Raw genomic sequence first — 18,829 nt, 5'->3', positions numbered from 1 at the left:
GTGTGACCACTTATCAGTCCAGAGGTTCCTGCGTTTCTTTCTCTGCTTAGGGACCCCTCGTGCTTACATGGTGCATAGTTTCCTGCATTTGGCCTGTGTCTCTCTTTCTGCCCAATTCCTGCCGTTTGGTCTGTGTCCTCTCCTTTCTCTGTTCATAACTAGCTATCTGCCTGCTCTAACATTTCTACATTTCCGTAGGTTTGAAAATTTTAAAAAGAAATTGTTGAGGGGAAATGCATGTTTAGACAAGGCTCTTAAGAAATAATTCATATAACCTCAGGAGATTTTAAAGATTTAAAAATTTCATGAGATTTTAAAGATCAGGTGGAGTCTTACAGCATCTTCTCTTTTGCTGGTATTTAAGCGATTTTATTTCACCAACGGTACGAACAAGATTACACCATACACAATGTACAAATACGCATTAAAAGTATGGAAGTGTATGTATTCATATATTCTAGTACCAGCATTACCTATGGGGATTAGTATTAACAGAAAATTTTACTTACATTTTCACAACGATCATGTATTTTCAGAAAATGTTATAAAAATGTAGTTCCATTTTTTAAAAGTCCTAAACATTTCTTATTGCCTCATGTCCCACTGGTGAAATCTGTAAATACGTCATAGAAATTAGTCTTTCTTCTGTTCGTGTTTTGAGCGATAAATGGGAACCTAGGATTCTATCGCTGATTCTATGCATGGGGCAGTGCTGCAAACAAAAATTAAGTAAGACGGAGAAAAGTTAATGTTTTACAAAGCAGCAAGTGGCTACTAAAAATATTTCAGTTCTTGGACTTGGAACGCATCCTTTAGTGCCAAAATCTCCGCCAACCTGGAACGCATGGGAGGTTGCGGGATCTTCCAGAAGCACAGGCGGTCCTAACCGCAGCGGAGGCCCCAGGCTGGTCTTCAGGAAGAGGCACGCCCCTTCCGCATAGACCAATCGGGAGCGAGGTTTCGGAGCCGCCCCCTCTGCATCGGCTAATAGGAAGCGAGGCGGCGGGGCCAGGAAGGCCTCGGGCCGCGGGGCCCGCCCTCTGCGCCTCGGCTAATCGGGAGGGAGGGGCAGGCCCCGGGGCGGGTCCCGGAAGGCGGCGCGAGGCGCAGGTGCGGAGGCCGGGCTGCCCGGCTGCGGCCTCGGGCGGCGGGGCTGCGGCCTCCGACGGCGGGCAGTATGGAGGACGTGAGTGCGCAGATGCAGATGGCGGGCGGCCGGCCCGGATCCCCAATTCCGGTGCTGGGCGCGCTGGGCGGAGACGGGGGTGGGGACAGCCTTTGCCCGAGGGGCGCCTCCTGCGCCGTGCTGCCGGGGCGCGGGGTCGTGGGAGGAAGCACCCGGGAGGCGGCGGGGTCCGCGCCGCGCCGGCCCCGGGGTTGTTTTCCTAGCGGAGGCCGGGCGGTCGCCCAGCCGCGTGCGGGAGCTTGTCGGGTCCCGGAACTGGGGCGGCCCGCGGTTCGCATGTGGGGCGTCTGGCCGCTGGGACGCAGGACGTCCCGCTCTTCGTGGACCCGGGGCTTGTCCCTGAGGGCCATGAACTGGAGCGGCAGCGGCTTCCTGGGCAGACCTGTCCCTGTCATCAGCCGGAAACCCTCACTGGATATGAACAGTGTCGTGATGTTTTGAATCGAGTCATGGTAGGAATGAAGGGATTTTTAAATCTCCTTCCTTAGATGGATCCAAACCAGATTGCTAAGAAACCAGTGCCCTAGTTACAGTGGATATAGTGTATATAGGAGTGAAGGGTAGTTAGAAAAATCTTTGCTTAAGTGCATTAAAACATTGTTTAGAGGAAGCATGTGTTTGTGCTCAGAATTAACTGGGTTGCCCATTGACACGAAATAAATTCTTGCCCAGAAGAAATGCAAAGTTGACAGTTATATTAAAACACTAATTTGGGTTAATGAAGTAATAGAAATATTACTGTAATCTTAGCACTGAGTGAAGTGCATCGGGCAAGGCACATGAAACACGGTTCCAGTCCTACAAGACCTTAGATCCTTGCGCAAATAGTGACCAATTTCTAATGATAAAACTAAAGAATTTTATTTTTTCAGTTGAGAAAATGGAAAGTAACTGTAAGCCCTGAAAGTAAATTTAAGACTTGTACATATTTAAAGAAAAATGGATTTTTTTCTAAATTTTTAAGGGTGAGATTCAGGAGCTGACAATGTATGGAGAAAATGAGTATCTGAGAGGAACATGAGACTCTTGGAAAAATTTTTCGTTAGGGCTAAGCTGCCTCGGGTTCTTGGATCTGTAGCTTTTAGCTTTAGGATGAGTACAATCCTAGAAATTTGTTTCACCACACAATTGGAGAGTAATGTTTCACCAACAACTACATAACTAAATCACTTTAGATCTGAGTAAGTTGCTTGCTTTTGGTATTTTTGTGGATATGATTTCTACCACAAAGTAAAAGGCTAAAAACCATGTCTTAGGCCCAGACACTTAAATGAGTTAAAAGAGGCAAAGGTTTTTTGTTAGGGTTCCTTGTTTGCAAGCAGGCAAACCAACTCAGGCTACTTTAAGGAAGAAAGAGATTTATTCCAAAGGATATAGGGTAGATGAACACCTAAGCCTCTGAAAGGACCCAAACAAGGGCAGCTCAGCAGATCCAATGACTGGAATTCTTTCAGTGTCTGTGGTGGGATGGGGCTCCCTCAATCACGGCCTCCCTCCCTTTGTGCTGCTCCCAGAGACAGTTGGATTGGCCCCGCCCTCTTTGGTTCCATGACCACCCCTAGGCCCGAGGAAGGTGAGGAGCATCAAAGGATGATCCCCTTGAGACATAATGCAGAGGTAGACATTGGGTCCCCAAAGGAGGCAGAGGTATTGTCATAAAAGAAGAGGGAAGAGATGATGTGGGCCAAAAACAGACATCTATCTTCTCCAGGTAGCGATGTAGTTATTAATCGTGGGAATGAAGAGATTGGCTCAGGGTCATCTTCCCTTCACCTGTCACTTGCAGATGGCAAGTTACAGAGAGTGACAGGGTGCAGGGTGCTGTTTGCATGGTTTTCCTACACTTCCTTTAGGATCCAGAGGACAGTGTATTTGATATAGCCACCAAATACATTGTATTTCTTGAAAAGTTAATAAGTGACATAGAGGAGAAACTGTATTGCTCCCAACCCCTTCAGTGCAGTCAGGGAAAACAAAAGGCCTGCTCATAAAGGAAACAATACAAGGCAGCATGACTAATGGTCCAAATTAATACTACAGGTATTACGTTTTATAGGAGTTTTAAATGTAGAAAGAAAACACTTGGCAGGACGAGTTTTGTAGAGACCATAAGTCTTGATTGGACCTTGAACGATGAGTTGGATTCTGAAAAAGGTAAGAGAGGATATTTGTGGGGCAATCCAGAAAGCGCATTTCGGCTGGAGAAGTTGCATGAAGGGGACCTCATGGGAGATAAGGTGGACTATTGTCTTAGAGTCAAGGCACTACCTTGTTAAAAAATTTCCAGATCCCAACTGTCCAGGAAGTTGGGCCATCTTTCAAAAGAGTTGAGTGAATACTCAGCACACATATTGAGCACCTGCTGTGTATCAGGCATTAAGGGTACAAAGAACATGGTATAATGCAGAGTCCTGCCCTTATGAGGCACATCTCATCCCAACCGCTGGGATACCTCGTGCTTAGGACTGTGAGTTATAATAGTGTAAGAGAGTAGTGGGGACTTCTGTTCCTGGCCGACGTGAAGGATCCTGCCTGAAAGAACCCAAAACCTGTATATAATGTATGAAATGTCATATTTTGAGATAGTGGACATCTGACAGTGAAGGACCATGGTCTCTGAGGGATGGGGAACAAGTGATGTGAGCCCCGTGTTTGCCCCAGTTCACCGCCTTGAGAGAGTTTGGGGGCTGTGACTGAGGAAGGGGGACCAGGCGGGGCTTTAGTAGACCCAGAGTTGAGGGAGGTGCAGCTGAATCTGGGGAGATGGAGGCAGATGGACTTCACAGGACATAGGGCCCAGAGAGCAGAGCGCTGTGCAGAAGGAGAGCTCAGGAGAGGTTCAGAGTCCCCGCATGTGTCCAGCTGAGTCCTGCTCTGCCTTCTTCCAAGGAAACTCCCTGAGGACTGTCAGAGAACCACCTGGAAGGATTAGAAGGAGCAAGGCCAGGAATAGTACTTGTGCTACCAGCCTGACAGGAAGCCTTGTAATCACACTGTACTAGGTAGAATGTTCAGAAAGGTCGTGCCTCACTTGTGGGGAATAATTAGCATCAGGCCAAACATGGTATGGCCCCACCTACAGAGCACCTTAAAAGAAAGACCAAAAGATCAAACTGTTTCAAATGACTGAACTAAATCCCAGAACAAAGCTCAAGAATATTTATAAGAATACAAATATGTCCAGCACCCAGAGAGGTAAATTTTGCAATGTCTGGCATCCAATCCAAAATTACTAGGCTTCTGTAATTACGTGATGTGATGGAGGAATTAGCTAATGCTGGTCATAGCTAATGCTTGTGGTCGTCATTTTGCAACATACAAGTGTATCAAATCAACTCATGGTACACCTTTAACTTATACAACGTGACATGTCAATTATATCTCAACAAAGTGGGAAAAATATGATCACGGCACACAAAGAGACAGTGGAATATGACACATAATGAGTCAATTAAAACTGATTAAAAAATGATGTGCTAGGAATAGCAAACCAGGACATTAAAAAATTACAACTCTTTCCTATATGATCCAAAGTTAAAAAGACACACAGGAGATATAAAATAGACCCACTCAAACTTGTAGAAATGAAAAGTACAACGCCAGGGGACAAAGGTGGTAGGAACAGTGCGGAGGCATCAGAGAAGGCAGGATTTTTACTGAAACAAACCTTTGACAGGTGAAGAGGCCCAGGGATTGGGAGGGTTTCTGGAGAGACTGAAACTGAACAGTGAGCATCGGGAGGAGAGAGGCGGTAAGAGGCCTATCCAGACAAGTTGCTTGGGACGGAACTGTAAGGCAGACAGCCGGACTAAGAATTCGGACTCCGTCTTGAGGATAATGGGGAGGAAGCCAAGGTACAGGGGGAGAGAAACTTGAGTGTTCACTTTGGAAGAACTCTGACTCCAGTGAGAAAGGTCGCGAAGGTCTGGAGATGCGAGGGTCCTAGTAAAGGCCACGAGACCTGCCACGAGGGCCTGGACTGAGGTGGTGAGAACAGAAAGAAAAGAGCAGATCTAGGAGTTAGAATGGTAATGAAGGCTGTCTGGGGAACAAAGGAAAGCAAGAGTTAGCAGACGCCAGGGCTGATACTTAGTGACCTTTGCTCCGTGCCAGGCAGTGTGCCAAGCACTTTTATGTTCACTGATGCCTTTGTCTTCCCAGCAAAGCTGGGAAGCAGGTGCTGCTCCCTCCTTTGTACAGGTGGGGGCGCTGAGGCGGAGAGGTGGGAGGCTTGCCCACAGCTCGAAGCACTTATGTTTGAACCCAGGCCGCTCATTGGGGGAGCCCACCGTTAAGCACAGCACTTACTGCCTCTGGTCAGAGTGGTTTCTCCCCACAGCTCTTGATAATCTCTCTGATTAGCCCAGATCTTTGCTGATATCCTAGCTGAGTTAGAGGAAGGCAAGGACAGGTCTGTAGCATCCATTCATTCATCCCATGTTGGCTGAGTGCCAATCATGAGTCCCTGTTGGGCGCTAGGATTGCAAAGGTGAAGAAGTGGGGAGTTAGTGGATCCTGTGATGTGATCTTGTGGGGAAGACAGATAAGACAGTATGATTGTGGAGGTGAGCGCAAAATGCTTGGGAAGACCTGGGCCGCAGGTGGCAGGGGCCGTAGGGGAGATCCAGATGCTTGGGTGCCAAGGAAGGCTACCTGTGGGAACTGCCTCAACTGGAAGGACAGCCTCGGGGTGCACAAGCCACGGAGGCAGCACAGCTCCTAACTGAGAAAGCTAGAGGCGGAGGAGTCTGGAAGGGAACAGTCTGGAACAGTCACAGCAAACTAAACAGGAAGCTATCCAGACATTGAATAAAAAAACTGCAGCAGCGCTGAATGGCTGCGAGTGGAAATTGAGAAGCCCACCCAGTTCTGGTCATGCCCCAGATTGCTGTGTTATCTTGAAATCCTGGTGCCCCGCAGCCCGCCCTTACACCACTCGTCCCCCTCTCCGCCCCTTCCAAAGTGAGGAGTCTTTATCCTCTAACTCCATGTCCTGTTCTCAGGCTTCCCTTTTCCCACCAAGTCTTCACTTCCCTCTCATTCTAGTGCAGCTAGCTAACCTAAATTGGTTGTGTCCTCTGTGCTGATCACTCACTAATTTATCATGTGCTTCCCCGCAGTATGCCATTCACTGTATTCTGCCGTGTAGTCTTGTGTTATTCAGCCATGCACGCCTTTATCCCTAACCTCTCTGATGCAAATGTCATCTCCTTTTGACTGTGTCTTACATTCCTTTGTCTCAGGAACAGCGCCTTGTATATAATAGTTTTCAGTAAGGATCTGAGGTTGAGAGATTGTCATGTACACCAGAGACCTGAAGCACTCTTCCTGTCAAGACAGTACCTTTAAACACAACTCACTAGATTTTTCAGTTGCAGCTCAGCCTTTCTGGCTATTTCAGTGACCTTGCAGCTAGTTGTTTCCATTGAGAAGCTGTTATCTACATTCTGAAGTCTATCAGGGTGGTCTGTTTCTGTTAGTACTCCACAATACTTCCGTCATACCTGAAAGTTTGTTTTAAGACCTCTTAAAAAAGACTCCACCAACTTTCCAAAATCTTGTGGAACGCCAAGATACCGTTTAAGAATTGCCACCGTATGTAATTATTTTGTCAATAATATAAATAATGTTAACTAAATCAATATGTAAGTTTTGAGACCTTGAAGAAAATTACTTGCTTTAATCTTGTGTATTTGAAGACAAATGAATTAAGATTTCCTCTACCTGTTTTAATAATTGTTGTTTTTACCAGTTTGTATGCAGTAGTCATCAAGCGGCTCATGGTAGTTTTTCAAAATTGGCTTTAGGTAGGGAGTGGGTTTTCTTGCCTCTATTTGTGTAATGGATTTTGAAATTTTAGTTTAGTAGATTTGGCTGGGAGACATCATCCAGAAAGTGGTGATTACAGCTTGCTTCCTTTTTTCTGCACCCAGGGTTCCTTGGACCTCATCCAAAGTATCGAAGATGACCCCCTCCTGGACATCCAGCATCTCCCCCATCACTCGTTACATGCTCATTTTAGACCCAGATTCCACCCTCTTCCTACAGTCATCATAGCAAACCTTCTCTTACTAATACATGTAAGTTGGTTGGAAGAAAGTGATCCATCCAGAGGTGACGTTTTTAAAAAATGTGTAAGCTCTTCAGAGAGCAGTTTGGCTATATCTATCAACACTTAAAGTGTGCATATTGTTTTACTCCAATACTGTCTTCAAAGAATTTATTGTAGACATACCTGTGCACACGTGAGGATACTGTTTATGACAGCAGTGCCATCTGTGATGTGAGGAAACTGCAAGCTGCCGCCATCCAGAGGATGCTCCTTACATCCCATCCACATGAAGGAATGCGTATGCAGCGTTGAAAGAGGAACTTAGAAACCTGGGGTGGCTGTGTGTATATTGAGACTAGCCTTCACAATTGCATTGTTGAATGGAAAAAAATGTAGTTCGCAGTGGTGTGCACCTTTTAAAAGGGAGTCGAGAGGGCTGTTGTTTGCATAGGTGATATTGTGACTATGAGAAATAGATTTGGAAATTCAGATGACTGAAATAGAGTTCTCATATCGGTTTGGTCTTTGTCCGTGGTTCCCGGCTCGTAGCTCCCAAAGCCCTTGGAATTTCCTGAGGGATAAGAACAATGGGAGCATCTTTTGTTGTAATTTTTGGTCTCTGGTTCTCAGTTCCTGAGATCCCTTCAGAGTCAGAGGTGAAATGGGTGTCTTGATATTCATAACAACCCCTCCCCACCACTGCTGGGTTCATGTTAATGAGGTGGCTTTGAACAGCCCCTAAGGGTGGGGGCTGGTTGCCTGGGGAACCAACTAGAAATAGAGGATTGCAGCTTTCAGCCCCACCCCCTGACCTCTGAGGAGGGGACAGAGTCTGGAGATTGGATCAACCACCAGTGATCGGTGATTTAATCAACCGGGCCTATGTAGTGGAACCTCCATAAAGTCCCAAAGGAGGGGTTCAGAGAGCGCAGGCTGGGGAGCCAGAAACCTTGTTGTGAACCACCCTGTTGGGCCCCAAACTCCACGAGGACAGAAGCTCCTGTGTTTGGGACCTGGCCCAAGGCATCTCTTCATCGGGCTGTTGATTTGTAATCTTTAATATTGTTTGTACAAAGCTGGTGATCTAGTGAGTAAACAAGTTTCCTGAGTTCTGTGAGCCCCTCTAGCAAATGAATTGAACCCAAGGAGGAGTTGGTGGGAACCTTTGATTTGTAACTGGTTGGTAAGAAGCACTGGAACAACTTGGACTGGGAATTAGCATCAGACGTGGGGGCAGTCTTGTGGGACTGAGCGTGTAACCCCTGGGATCTGCCCCAGGTAGATCGTGTCAGAATTGAGTTGAATTGTGGGGCACCCAGCTGATGTCAGAGCATTGTCCCCCCCAGCCTCCCCAACACGTTGGAATTGGTACTAGAAACTTAACATGTATTCCTTTATTCTGTAATGGAATATTTCCAGACGCGTTCACAAGACCCTTTGGATACTAGTTGCACTGCGGGCCTCAGTGGAAGGGACACCTAGTATATTTTACTGTTTACTTTTTTGGACTATTTGAAAAACAAATGTTTAACCCTATGCATGAATTACTTTTTCAGTCATAAAAACAGAAAAGATACAGATAAATCTATATATGTTGACACAAAAGTTTATCAATTTATCTACACACCTAGGAAATAATGTGAAGCAGAGAAATCAGTTTACAGAAAAATAAGTATGATGTTGCCCCATGTTTTATATACAAAATTACAAATGCCTGGGCATTTTCCAAAACAGATATAGTGACTACTAGGTGAATAAATCCTGGAGATCTAGTGCACAGCATAATAATTATAGTCAACACTTCAGTATTATAAATTCGAAGTTGCTAGGAGACTAGGTATCTTAATTGTTCTCACCACAAAAAAAGAGATGGTAATCATGTGGCATGGTAGAGGTGTTGGCTAAAGCAGTATATGAATGTTTCAGATCAACCCGGTGTACACTTGAAAGTTACACAATGTTATATGTCAGTTATATTCCAATAAAAATAAGCAAACAAATAAATAAATACATAAATTCAGCATCATAAAAACAAAGCAAAACACATGTATGAATGGTTTGCAGGCTTTTTGGTGGCTCTGCTCCTTTTTGGTGGCTCTGCTCCATGTCTGTTCACTGTTTCCTCCACTTCAGTTATTGCAATCTCGGGCACTAGCGGGCTGTAGTCATTTGTTCTTTGCTGCAATGTGAAAAATCGAAAGAGAGCAAATTCTCCTTGGGTGTTCATGAGGTGGGTGGGTGTGGCTGGGGGTCTGCCCCAGCTGCTGCTCCAGTAAGTGCACCGAGGGAGACTTGAACTCAGAACCGAGTACACTGGGAGGTGCACCTGCTTTCTGCGTGTGGACCTAGTAAGTGGCCTGGTTCTGCCATGCCTTCCTGATCCCCAGGTACACCTGAAATGCTTCCTTTCTGGTTCCTTTTTGTATACTTTGTGTAACATACTTTGTGTATGACACACACACATCACTTTAACAAAAAACATTGTATATAGATCACCTGCCTTTGATACTATGGGAGTGATGGTCCTAATTTTGGAACTAAGAAAGTCTGAAGTGTTAAAGAGCAATAAAAATGAATGTCTTTATATGCTACTCTACATAAAATGGATCAGTTGGGTTCAATGTACAGCATATTATAGTAGGGGGAACATGTTGACTTTTCCACTTTTTACTTTATGATGTCAGCATCCTGAGTTGCCATAGCAAATATTACTGCTCTTGAAGAATCACATGTATTTTTAAAAGATTTATTACATAATAAGATTGGTGCTTGATGGTGGATGCTAATGACAGCATTTAAATTTTTCTTTTTTTGATTTTTTTAAAGTACAGAATAATACTTATTGTAACAAGTGAAATATTACCAAAGTACGCAAAGATATAATCTTCCCTTCTCTTTGCTTCAGCCCTTCTCCCTGAGTTCATAAATCAGGTCAGTTTGTTGTATCTCTTTCCGTGTCATTTGTTAAGTTCATACATGTATGTACAAAAAGATAAACATATTATAAAAGGATGTCCCCCACTTCCTCCGCAAATTGAATAATATGTTATTTATTACTTGATAGCAGTGTTTCTTAGACTTGAACATTCATCAGACTCCCTGGCAGGCTTATTAAACTACAGATTGCTGTAAACCCCAGAGGTTTTGATTCTGTGTGTCTGGGGTAGGGCCCGAGCATTTGCATTTCTAACTGATCTGGAGACCACACTTTGAACTAGCACTTTTTTTTTTAATTGAAGTATAGTTGATTTACAATGTTGTATTGGTTTCTGGTGTACAGCATAGTGAATCAATTATAGATATATATATATTCTGTTTCATTATGTTATTATAAGCTATTAAATATAGTTCCCTGGGCTGTATGGTAGGAACTTGTTGTTTATCTGTTTTATATATAGTACTTTGTATCTGCAGAACTCAAATTCCTAATTTATCCCTCCCCTCTTTTCCCCTTTGGTAACCATAAGTTTGCTTTCTATGTCTGCAAGTCTGTTTCTGTTTTGTAAATAAGTTCATTGGTGTCACTTTTTTTTAGATTCTGCATATAAGTGATATATATTTGTCTTTCTCTGTGTGACTTCACTTAGTATGATAGGTCCACCCATATTGCTGCAAGTGGCATTATTTTTTATGGCTGAATAATATTCCCTTGTGTATATATACTGCATCTTCTTTATCCAATCATCTACTGATGGACATTTAGGTTGCTTCTGTGTCCTGACTATTGCAAATAGTGCTGCTATGAACATTAGGGTGCATGTATTTTTTCAAGTTAGAGTTTTCTCACATATATGCCCAGGTGTGGGATTGCTGGATCATAGTGTATGTCTATTTTCAGTTTTTTAAGGAATCTCCATACTGTCTTCCATAATGGCTGCACCAAACTACATTCCCACCAGCAGTGTAGGAGGGTTCCCTTGTCTCCACACCTTCTCCAGCATTTATCACTCATGGACTTTTGAATAATGGCCATTCTGACTGGTGTGAGTTGATAGCTCATTGTAGTTTTGATTTGCTTTTTTCTGATAATTAGTGATGTAGAGCATGTTTTCATGTGCTTGATGGCCATCTATATGTCTTCTTTGGAAAAATGTCTATTCAGGTCTTCTGCCTATTTTTTGATTGGATTGTTTGTTTTTTGTTATTAAGTTGTATGAAACGTTTATATATTCTGGAAGTTAAGCCCTTGACAGTTGCATCATTTGCAGATATCTTCTCCCAGTCCATAGGTTGTCTTTTTGCTTGTTTATGGTTTGCTTTGCTGTGCAAAAGTTTATAAATTTAAATAGGTCCCATCTGTTTATTTTTACTTTTATTTCCATTGCCTTGGTAGACTGATCTAGGAAAACGTTGCTACAGTTACGTCAGACAATGTTTTGCCTATGTTCTTTTCTAGGAGTTTTGTGGTGTCTTGTCTCATGTTTAAGTCTTCAAGCCATTTTGAGTTTATTTTTGTGTATGGAGTGAGAGAGTATTCTGACTTCATTGATTTACATGTGACTATCCAACTTTCCCAACACCACTTGCTGAAGAGAATGTCTTTTCTCCATTGTATATTCTTGCCTCCTTTGTTGAAGATTAATTGACCATACGTGTGTGGGTTTATTTTGGGGCTCTCTATTCTGTGCCTTTGATCCAAATGTATGTCTGTTTTTGTGCCAATACCATGCTGTTTTGATTACTGTAGCTTTGTAATTTTGTGTGAAGTCTGGGAAGGTTATTCCTCCAGTTTTGTTCTTTTTCTTCAGTATTGCTTTGGCATTTCTGGGTTTTTGTGATTCCATATAAATTTTAGGATTACTTGTTCTGGTTCTGTGAAAAATGTCCTGGGTAGTTTAATAGGGATGGCATTAAATCTGTAGATTGCTTTGGGTAGTATGGCCATTTTAACAACATTAATTCTTCCAATCCAAGAACATGGTGAACTACTACTTTACAACTTAGAACTTTTAATTTTAACATGTCATAGACACCCACCCAAACTAATACATAGAGCTGTAGGTAATTCTTTTATAGGTGAATAATATTCTGTTATATGAGTGGCTGTGCACGCATATACTTGGGCAGTTTTCCATTTTTGCAAATATAGAGAATACTGCAGTAAGTATTTATATCTATATATCCTAGGTACTGATACTTTTACTTCTGAGGGCTAGGGTCCGTCGGGGATTTCTAGGTCAAGATCATTTCCAAATTATCTTGAAACTGAAAGAGCAGTTCCCAAGCCAGTCAGCAACATATGAGAATGTCTGTTTGTACAGATTTTGGCACCAATCTTCTAAATTTTTGTCAATCTAATTGGATACCTATTCTTTTTCTCTTGAAAATGAAACTAGAAAAAAACTTTTAATTCAGTATTTTACTTAGTTACATTTGAGGCTCAAAATTTACTGTTTTTACTCTTTTTAATAACAGAGAAGTGGGCAGGAAACTGTGTTTAACATTAAGACTCATCTCGGTTAGATGAGACTTGGGGTGATTTTTATTTCTTATTTGTGATTTTATCTGTTTCCAGGATTTTCTGCAAATTTTTTCCCCAGATTTTCTGGGGAAGTTGGTAAAAATGGGAAAAAAAATTTTTTTTTAAACTCATAAAAATAGGACAGTGAAAGTCATAGGTATTAGAATATGTGCTGGGATGGTGATTATTGTTTCTTAAATCCAAATATTGAATATTAATTCTACTGCTTTCCTTTCCACCAGGTTGTGTTTGTTGTTTTAGCGTTTTTAACAGGCGTGCTTTGTTCTTACCCCAATCCAAACGAGGACAAGTGCCCAGGAAACTATACTAACCCGCTGAAAGTTCAGACGGTCATAATCCTGGGAAAAGTTATTTTGTGGATTCTGCATTTCCTTCTTGAACGATACATCCAGTATCACCACAGCAAAGTAAGAAACAGAGGCTATAACAAGATCTACCGGTCGACGAGGCATCTTAAAAGCCTTGCACTGATGATACACTCAGCTGGTAAGCTCCCCACCTCCCCCTTCCCAGTCTCTCTCGGCTATCCCGTGGCTTGCTTGAGTAGCAAGAATAGCAGCAGAAAGAAAAGGTTAAGTTTGATTTTATAATCAGATATATTCTCTCATTTTTGTGCGAGTGAGGTGGCCTCTAAAATTTGGATCACCTTAATGTCTCGAAGCTTTTCTGATATTTTCCTTTGAAATCTGTGTTGGTTATTGTAGCAGAGGGAAAATAGCATTCCCTCTACCCTTCTAGGTTCTTGGCTGAGATTCCACTGTAATAAAAGACAGATTAACAGGAGAAAAACAGCAGATGTTTAATAACATGAATACTTCTTTTATACAGAGAACAGACCCAGGAAAACCGAGTAATTCCCTGAAATGGCCTAAGCCATCACCTTAAATATCATTTTCAGCTAAAGACAGAAGGAGGATGTTGGGAAGGGGCAATTATGGGAAGTTTTGAGGAAAAGCACAGTAAACAAGAGTAAGGGTGTTATGCAGATTTAAGTCCTTGCCTTTTCCATTGATGAGAGTGTCTAGAGATTTAGAGTCACCCTCCTCTTCCTGGTATAGAGAGGGAGACACCCTTACAAGTGGAGAGTTCCTTTATAAGTGTAAATCTCTCTCACAAAAGATGACTCCTTTTCAGTTTTCAGAGATTCATCTGTGTCTGATGTTTCTTAAAACCAATCAGCTTAAAATAATCCTAATGCCAAAGAGGCGTATCTTGGGCTGGCGTTTCCTGCTCGTGTTCATTGTGAGCATGGTGCTCATGTATCCCTGTGTGAAATGTGGGCTTTCCCCTCCCTTGGTACCAGCAGGCTTTTCCATCTCAAGGAGATAGAAAACTATTGCTACGTATACTTGTAGGGTAAGAGGGAATTTAAATGAAACTCAGTGTTATTCTTGCAATAAGAGAGCAACTATTATAAGATGTTATAAAATGGAAAACCTGAAAAACAGTTTCTGAAGGCAAGGTCAGAAAGTTTGTCCAGGACTTAGAATGCTCATGTGTCTGCTTTTCTTTATTGCTGCAGACATTGTAAAGGCTTCATGGAATTAAACTGAATTTCTTCAGATATTTTTGCCTTATAGTCAACGTTTTCACCTTTTAAAAAAACCCTCCTTGTCAATTTGAGTCTAGAGTAAATAGTTGAACATTCCAAAACCAAATTAGAAATTAATTTTTCTCCATTAAAACAGAGCTACATAATTTAATGTTTTTTCCTGTGTTCTGGTAGTGCATTTTCTTAAAGGCAGACCGTGAGTTCATCCACTTAGTGAGCTCCTCAATGGGAGCGGGAGGGCCGACCAGCAGCAGAGGAAGAAGCCGTGTAGAGGGATGGACGCATCTCCCAGGGGGCAGCGGCCTTCACCTCCAAGAGGAGGAGGGGCGGTTTCTGACATGCCACCGCTCACATGCAGTACTTGTTTTTGGCCAGAAGGTGTTACTATAACCTTTCCTCCCCCAACAAAGAGAAAATAGGAAGCCTATTTGTACACTGACCAAAGTAATGTTCAGTTTCTCCAGTGATGGTCTGGAAGTAGTATTTCTGAGGCCCAACGAGAGATTGTCTGATCTTTTCCTGTCCTCTGACTTTCAAATTCTTGCTACACGTGTGACCCTTAATCACAGTCTTTCCAAACAATTGAACCCTTAGTTTAACCACAGATGGCATCACTTTTACGTCACTCATACAAGGACCCAGGATATCAAAGACCTTTTCTTTGACAGTCTTTAGAGTAAAAGTGCAGAATGAGGTTAAAATGGTCTTCAGAAATAACAGATATGCTGCACAGGAGGGAGATGGCTCGTATTTATTGGGTACTTCCAGGCCGGGCACCACTCTTAAGTATTTTTCACGTATTAACTCTTACTCCTCACAGCAGTCCTGTGAGGAAGGTACTGTTACTCTCCTTTTCAGGCAAGGATTGGGGGAGTGGAGGTGTCGGGGCATCTGTCCAAGACCAGCAGCGCCTCCAGGGCGTTTTCCTGGATCCCTGATGCGCTGCCCGACCAGAAGGGACCACTGGGTCCTCCTTGAAGGTCACTCCTTGGTTTTTAAGAAAGTCCAGCTTATTATGTGCTCGTGTTAGGGGGCATCATGTGTTCTCGGCCATGCTGCTTTCCATCGCCTCTCTCCCTTCGTCGCGGATGTGACGGGGTGGGTGCTTGTGGCGCGGGCTCCGGGGACACTGACACCCACACCCGCACCAGCACCCGCACCGACGGGCTTTCCTCCCGCAGGCAGCGCGGCGCTCCTCCTCGTCCTCTGCCTGCAGCACTCCTTCCCCGAGCTGGGCGCTCTCTACCTGGACCTCATTCTGGCCATCCTGGCCCTGGAGCTGCTCTGTTCCCTGGCGTGTCTGCTCGTGTACACAGGTGAGAATCGCACGGAGCCTGTTCTGACCCGGAAAGGCCTTTACTGCTGGTCGCAGCCCCCCTTGAAGCCCCGCCATCACCTTTCTGGCTGGAAGAACTTACTACCTGACCCAGACCCTCCTGAGCACTCATCTCTCTCCTTGCTGAGCACATCCAGACTCCCCTAATTTCAAACCACCAGGAACTTACCATCGAGTCACAGTTCCAAAGCTGTGTCATCGACAAAGTTTTGTCAATGAGAATGACAAAAGCTTTTCATAAAAAAAGAAAATGAACAAGAAGATTCACACACAGCATTGTAAAATGATTATAAATCAATAAAAAATGTTAAAAAAAAAGATTCACAAACTTTTGCATCCTCAAAAGGCAACTGAGACATAAGTCTGGCTTTAAAATTTAAAAGTAACAAAATATAAAACAAAAAAATAATACATGCAAAACTGCATTTAGCCCAAACTTGCTTTGGATAAACCATTTAAGAAGCTCCTTCTTTCTAAATTTAGAGCTGTCTGAAGATTGGTGTTTGTGCCCCTCTCAAAACTCTCAGTGGTAAAATTAAGTAAGCTTCAAATATGTTAACATGAAAAATAGATAGAAGGATACTTTAAAAGAAAAAAATCCAGGCCCAGAAGAAATCAGGATTTCATTCCTGCTGCAATATTGACATGCACTAAAATCTTTAATAGCACCTGATCTGGTGGCATTGAGCAATAGTTGTTTTGTGACAATAAAGTACTTTATCTGTCCATTTTGAAAGATCATTTCCCTTATGAAGGGAAAGGGACATGGGCCAAAACTTGTGTTTCATTTTACTAATGTTTTTGTGCTTCTTTTGAGGACTAAAGTATTTAGAATATGAATGGAGTGACTAGTTTTTAAATCAGTAATGTCACGCCTTTTTTTTAATTGAGGTATAATTGACATGCAACATTATGTTTCAGATGTACAACATAATGATTTGAAAATGTGTTCACAATAAGTCTAGTTAACGTTGTCACCATAATCACAGAATTATTTTTCTTGTGATGAGAGCTTTTTAAGATGTACTCTCTTTACAACTTTCAAATATACAATATAGTTTTATTAACTATAGCCACCATGCTGAACATCACATCCTGGGACTAACTTATGTTATAAAGAGAAGTTTGTACCTTTTTGACTCTCTTCACCTATGTTGCCCAGTCCCACCCCCCTACCTCTGGTAACCACCAGTCTGTTCCCTGTATGGATGAACTTAAGTTTTTTTTTGTTTTTAAAGTCCACACATAAGTGAGATGGTCTATGAGCTTGGTTTTTTTGTTTGTTTTTAGATGCTGCATCTAAGTGAGATCATACAGTCTTTGTCTTCCTCTGACTTATTTTACTTAGCATAATGCTCTCCAGGTCCATCCATGTTGTCACAAATGGCAAGATTTCATTCTTTTTATGGTTGAATAATATCCCATTGTACGCTTGCGCACAGACACACACAACATCATCTTTATCCATCAGTTTATCGTGAACACTTAGGTTGTCTCCATATCTTGGTTATTGTAAATAATAACTACAATGAACATGGAAGTGCAGATATCTTTCCCAATTAAGTGTTTATATTTTCTTCAGATGAATAACCAGAAGTAGAATTGCTGGATCACATGGTAGTTGTATTTTTAATTTTTTGAGGAACCTCCATACTGTTTTCCATGGTGGCTGCACCAATTTACATTCTCACCCACAGTGCACTTTAGTTTTAAAGTAAGGTTACTTTCTTAGCGTACAAGAAACAGCTCAATACTTCAGTAACGTGAGCCATGTGTCAGAATGAACACCGAGTTATCTTGTTGACTGAAGTCAGCTCCAGCCTGTGACATATCTGTCAAGAGTTGTAAATGGGGGTTCCAGTTTAGGTCTGAGTGTGGGGTTTATCTAGCATGTTATTTTATAGTATCTCTAGAAATTTATTTACTGCAAGGAATGCAAGCCCTCTGTAAAGTATCAGGTGGGTACTGTTTAAAAAGAATTTTCTTTAATATGTATATGTGCTCTATGACACAGAAGGCAGTGACAACTATATTCCAAAGATCATGTGAATGTCATCATGTAAATAAGGGGAAATTAATAATTAATATGTAGTCTAAGATTTTTCTCTCTAGGATTTACTCTTTTATTTAGAGGATTTACTGTAACATTTAAAATTAATTATACAGGGGGGAGGGTATAGCTCAGGGGTAGAGCGCGTGCTTATGCTTGAGGCCCTGGGTTCAGTCCCCAGTACCTCCATTAGTAAAAATAAATAAATACAAACCTAATTACCTACCCCCAAAATAAAATTAAATTAATTATACTACAAATAAGATAGTAATGTTAAAAACAAAAGAACAGAAACCTGAGACCATTTAAAAGGAAATAGAGGAAGCAGATGTTCCAGGATTCCTGAGGGGAACTAATTTTTACATTTGGGCACAAATATATTATTAGCTCCATGACACCTAAACTGTTTTAATCCATTGTCTTCCTTATTAAAATGAATTGCTTTGGTCTGTAGTCAAAGACTTATTAGAAGCATATTTCACCCTTATTCATAATAATTAAAAATGTTTTATCTGAATAAAGTACAGCATTAAACATTGTCTTTTTATAAAGATAAACATTGAAAATAGTAGAACTTGTGAATATGGCTGCATATGTTCTTCTGGAGCCAAAAATTACCCAAATAGGTGGGAACATGAAAAAAAAAAAACCCTCTTTAAATCTCATATTGACATGCTTCCTACTTTAAGAAAACCTGATAATTGGTAATTCAGGTTTATAAAATAAATAGATGATTTACATAGGAAAGGTTTTAGTTTTTAATTTTATTGACATATAGTCAGTTTACAATGTCATGTCAATTTCTGGTGTACAGCACAATGCTTCAGTCATATAGGAACATGCATATATTCATTTTCACATTCTTTGTAACCATAAGTTACTACAAAATATTGAATGTAGTTCCCTGTGCTATACAGTATACGATTGTTGTTTATCTGTTTTATATGTAGTAGTTAGCATCTGCAAATCTGGAACTCCCAAATTATCCCTTCCCATCCTCTACCCCCCCAACCATAAGTTTGTTTTCTATATCTGTGAGTCTGTTTCTGTTTTGTAAATAAGTTCGTTTGTTTTTTCATTTTTTCTTTCTTTCTTTTTTTCTTAGATTCCACATATAAGTGATACCATGTGGTATTTTTCTTTCTCTTTCTGGCTTCACTTTCACATTCTC

The 18,829-nt window shown here is 41.8% G+C and overlaps 1 protein-coding gene across 3 annotated transcripts in view; it reads left to right on the top strand.

Moving 5' to 3' along the window:
- The first annotated feature begins 1,016 nt into the window (after positions 1-1,016).
- Positions 1,017-18,829, top strand: part of TMEM192 (transmembrane protein 192) — a 26,863-nt gene continuing 9,050 nt past the window's right edge. Inside the window, exons 1-4 of one of the 3 annotated variants that reach the window (XM_072975134.1) lie at positions 1,017-1,237; positions 7,120-7,266; positions 12,942-13,206; positions 15,454-15,588. In XM_072975134.1, the coding sequence (XP_072831235.1) occupies positions 1,178-1,237; positions 7,120-7,266; positions 12,942-13,206; positions 15,454-15,588 (607 nt within the window). In that variant the 5' untranslated portion in view covers positions 1,017-1,177. Of the gene's footprint in view, positions 1,238-1,305; positions 1,639-7,119; positions 7,267-12,941; positions 13,207-15,453; positions 15,589-18,829 lie in introns of those variants that run through there. The other 2 variants (XM_072975136.1, XM_015247004.3) reach the window with 2 other exon arrangements.

This window comes from Vicugna pacos, chromosome 2, assembly GCF_048564905.1.
Source record: "Vicugna pacos chromosome 2, VicPac4, whole genome shotgun sequence".
Classification (NCBI taxonomy): domain Eukaryota; kingdom Metazoa; phylum Chordata; class Mammalia; order Artiodactyla; family Camelidae; genus Vicugna; species Vicugna pacos.
The sequence above is the reverse complement of the archived record's forward strand: the minus strand, read 5'-3'. Positions and strand labels throughout refer to the sequence as shown.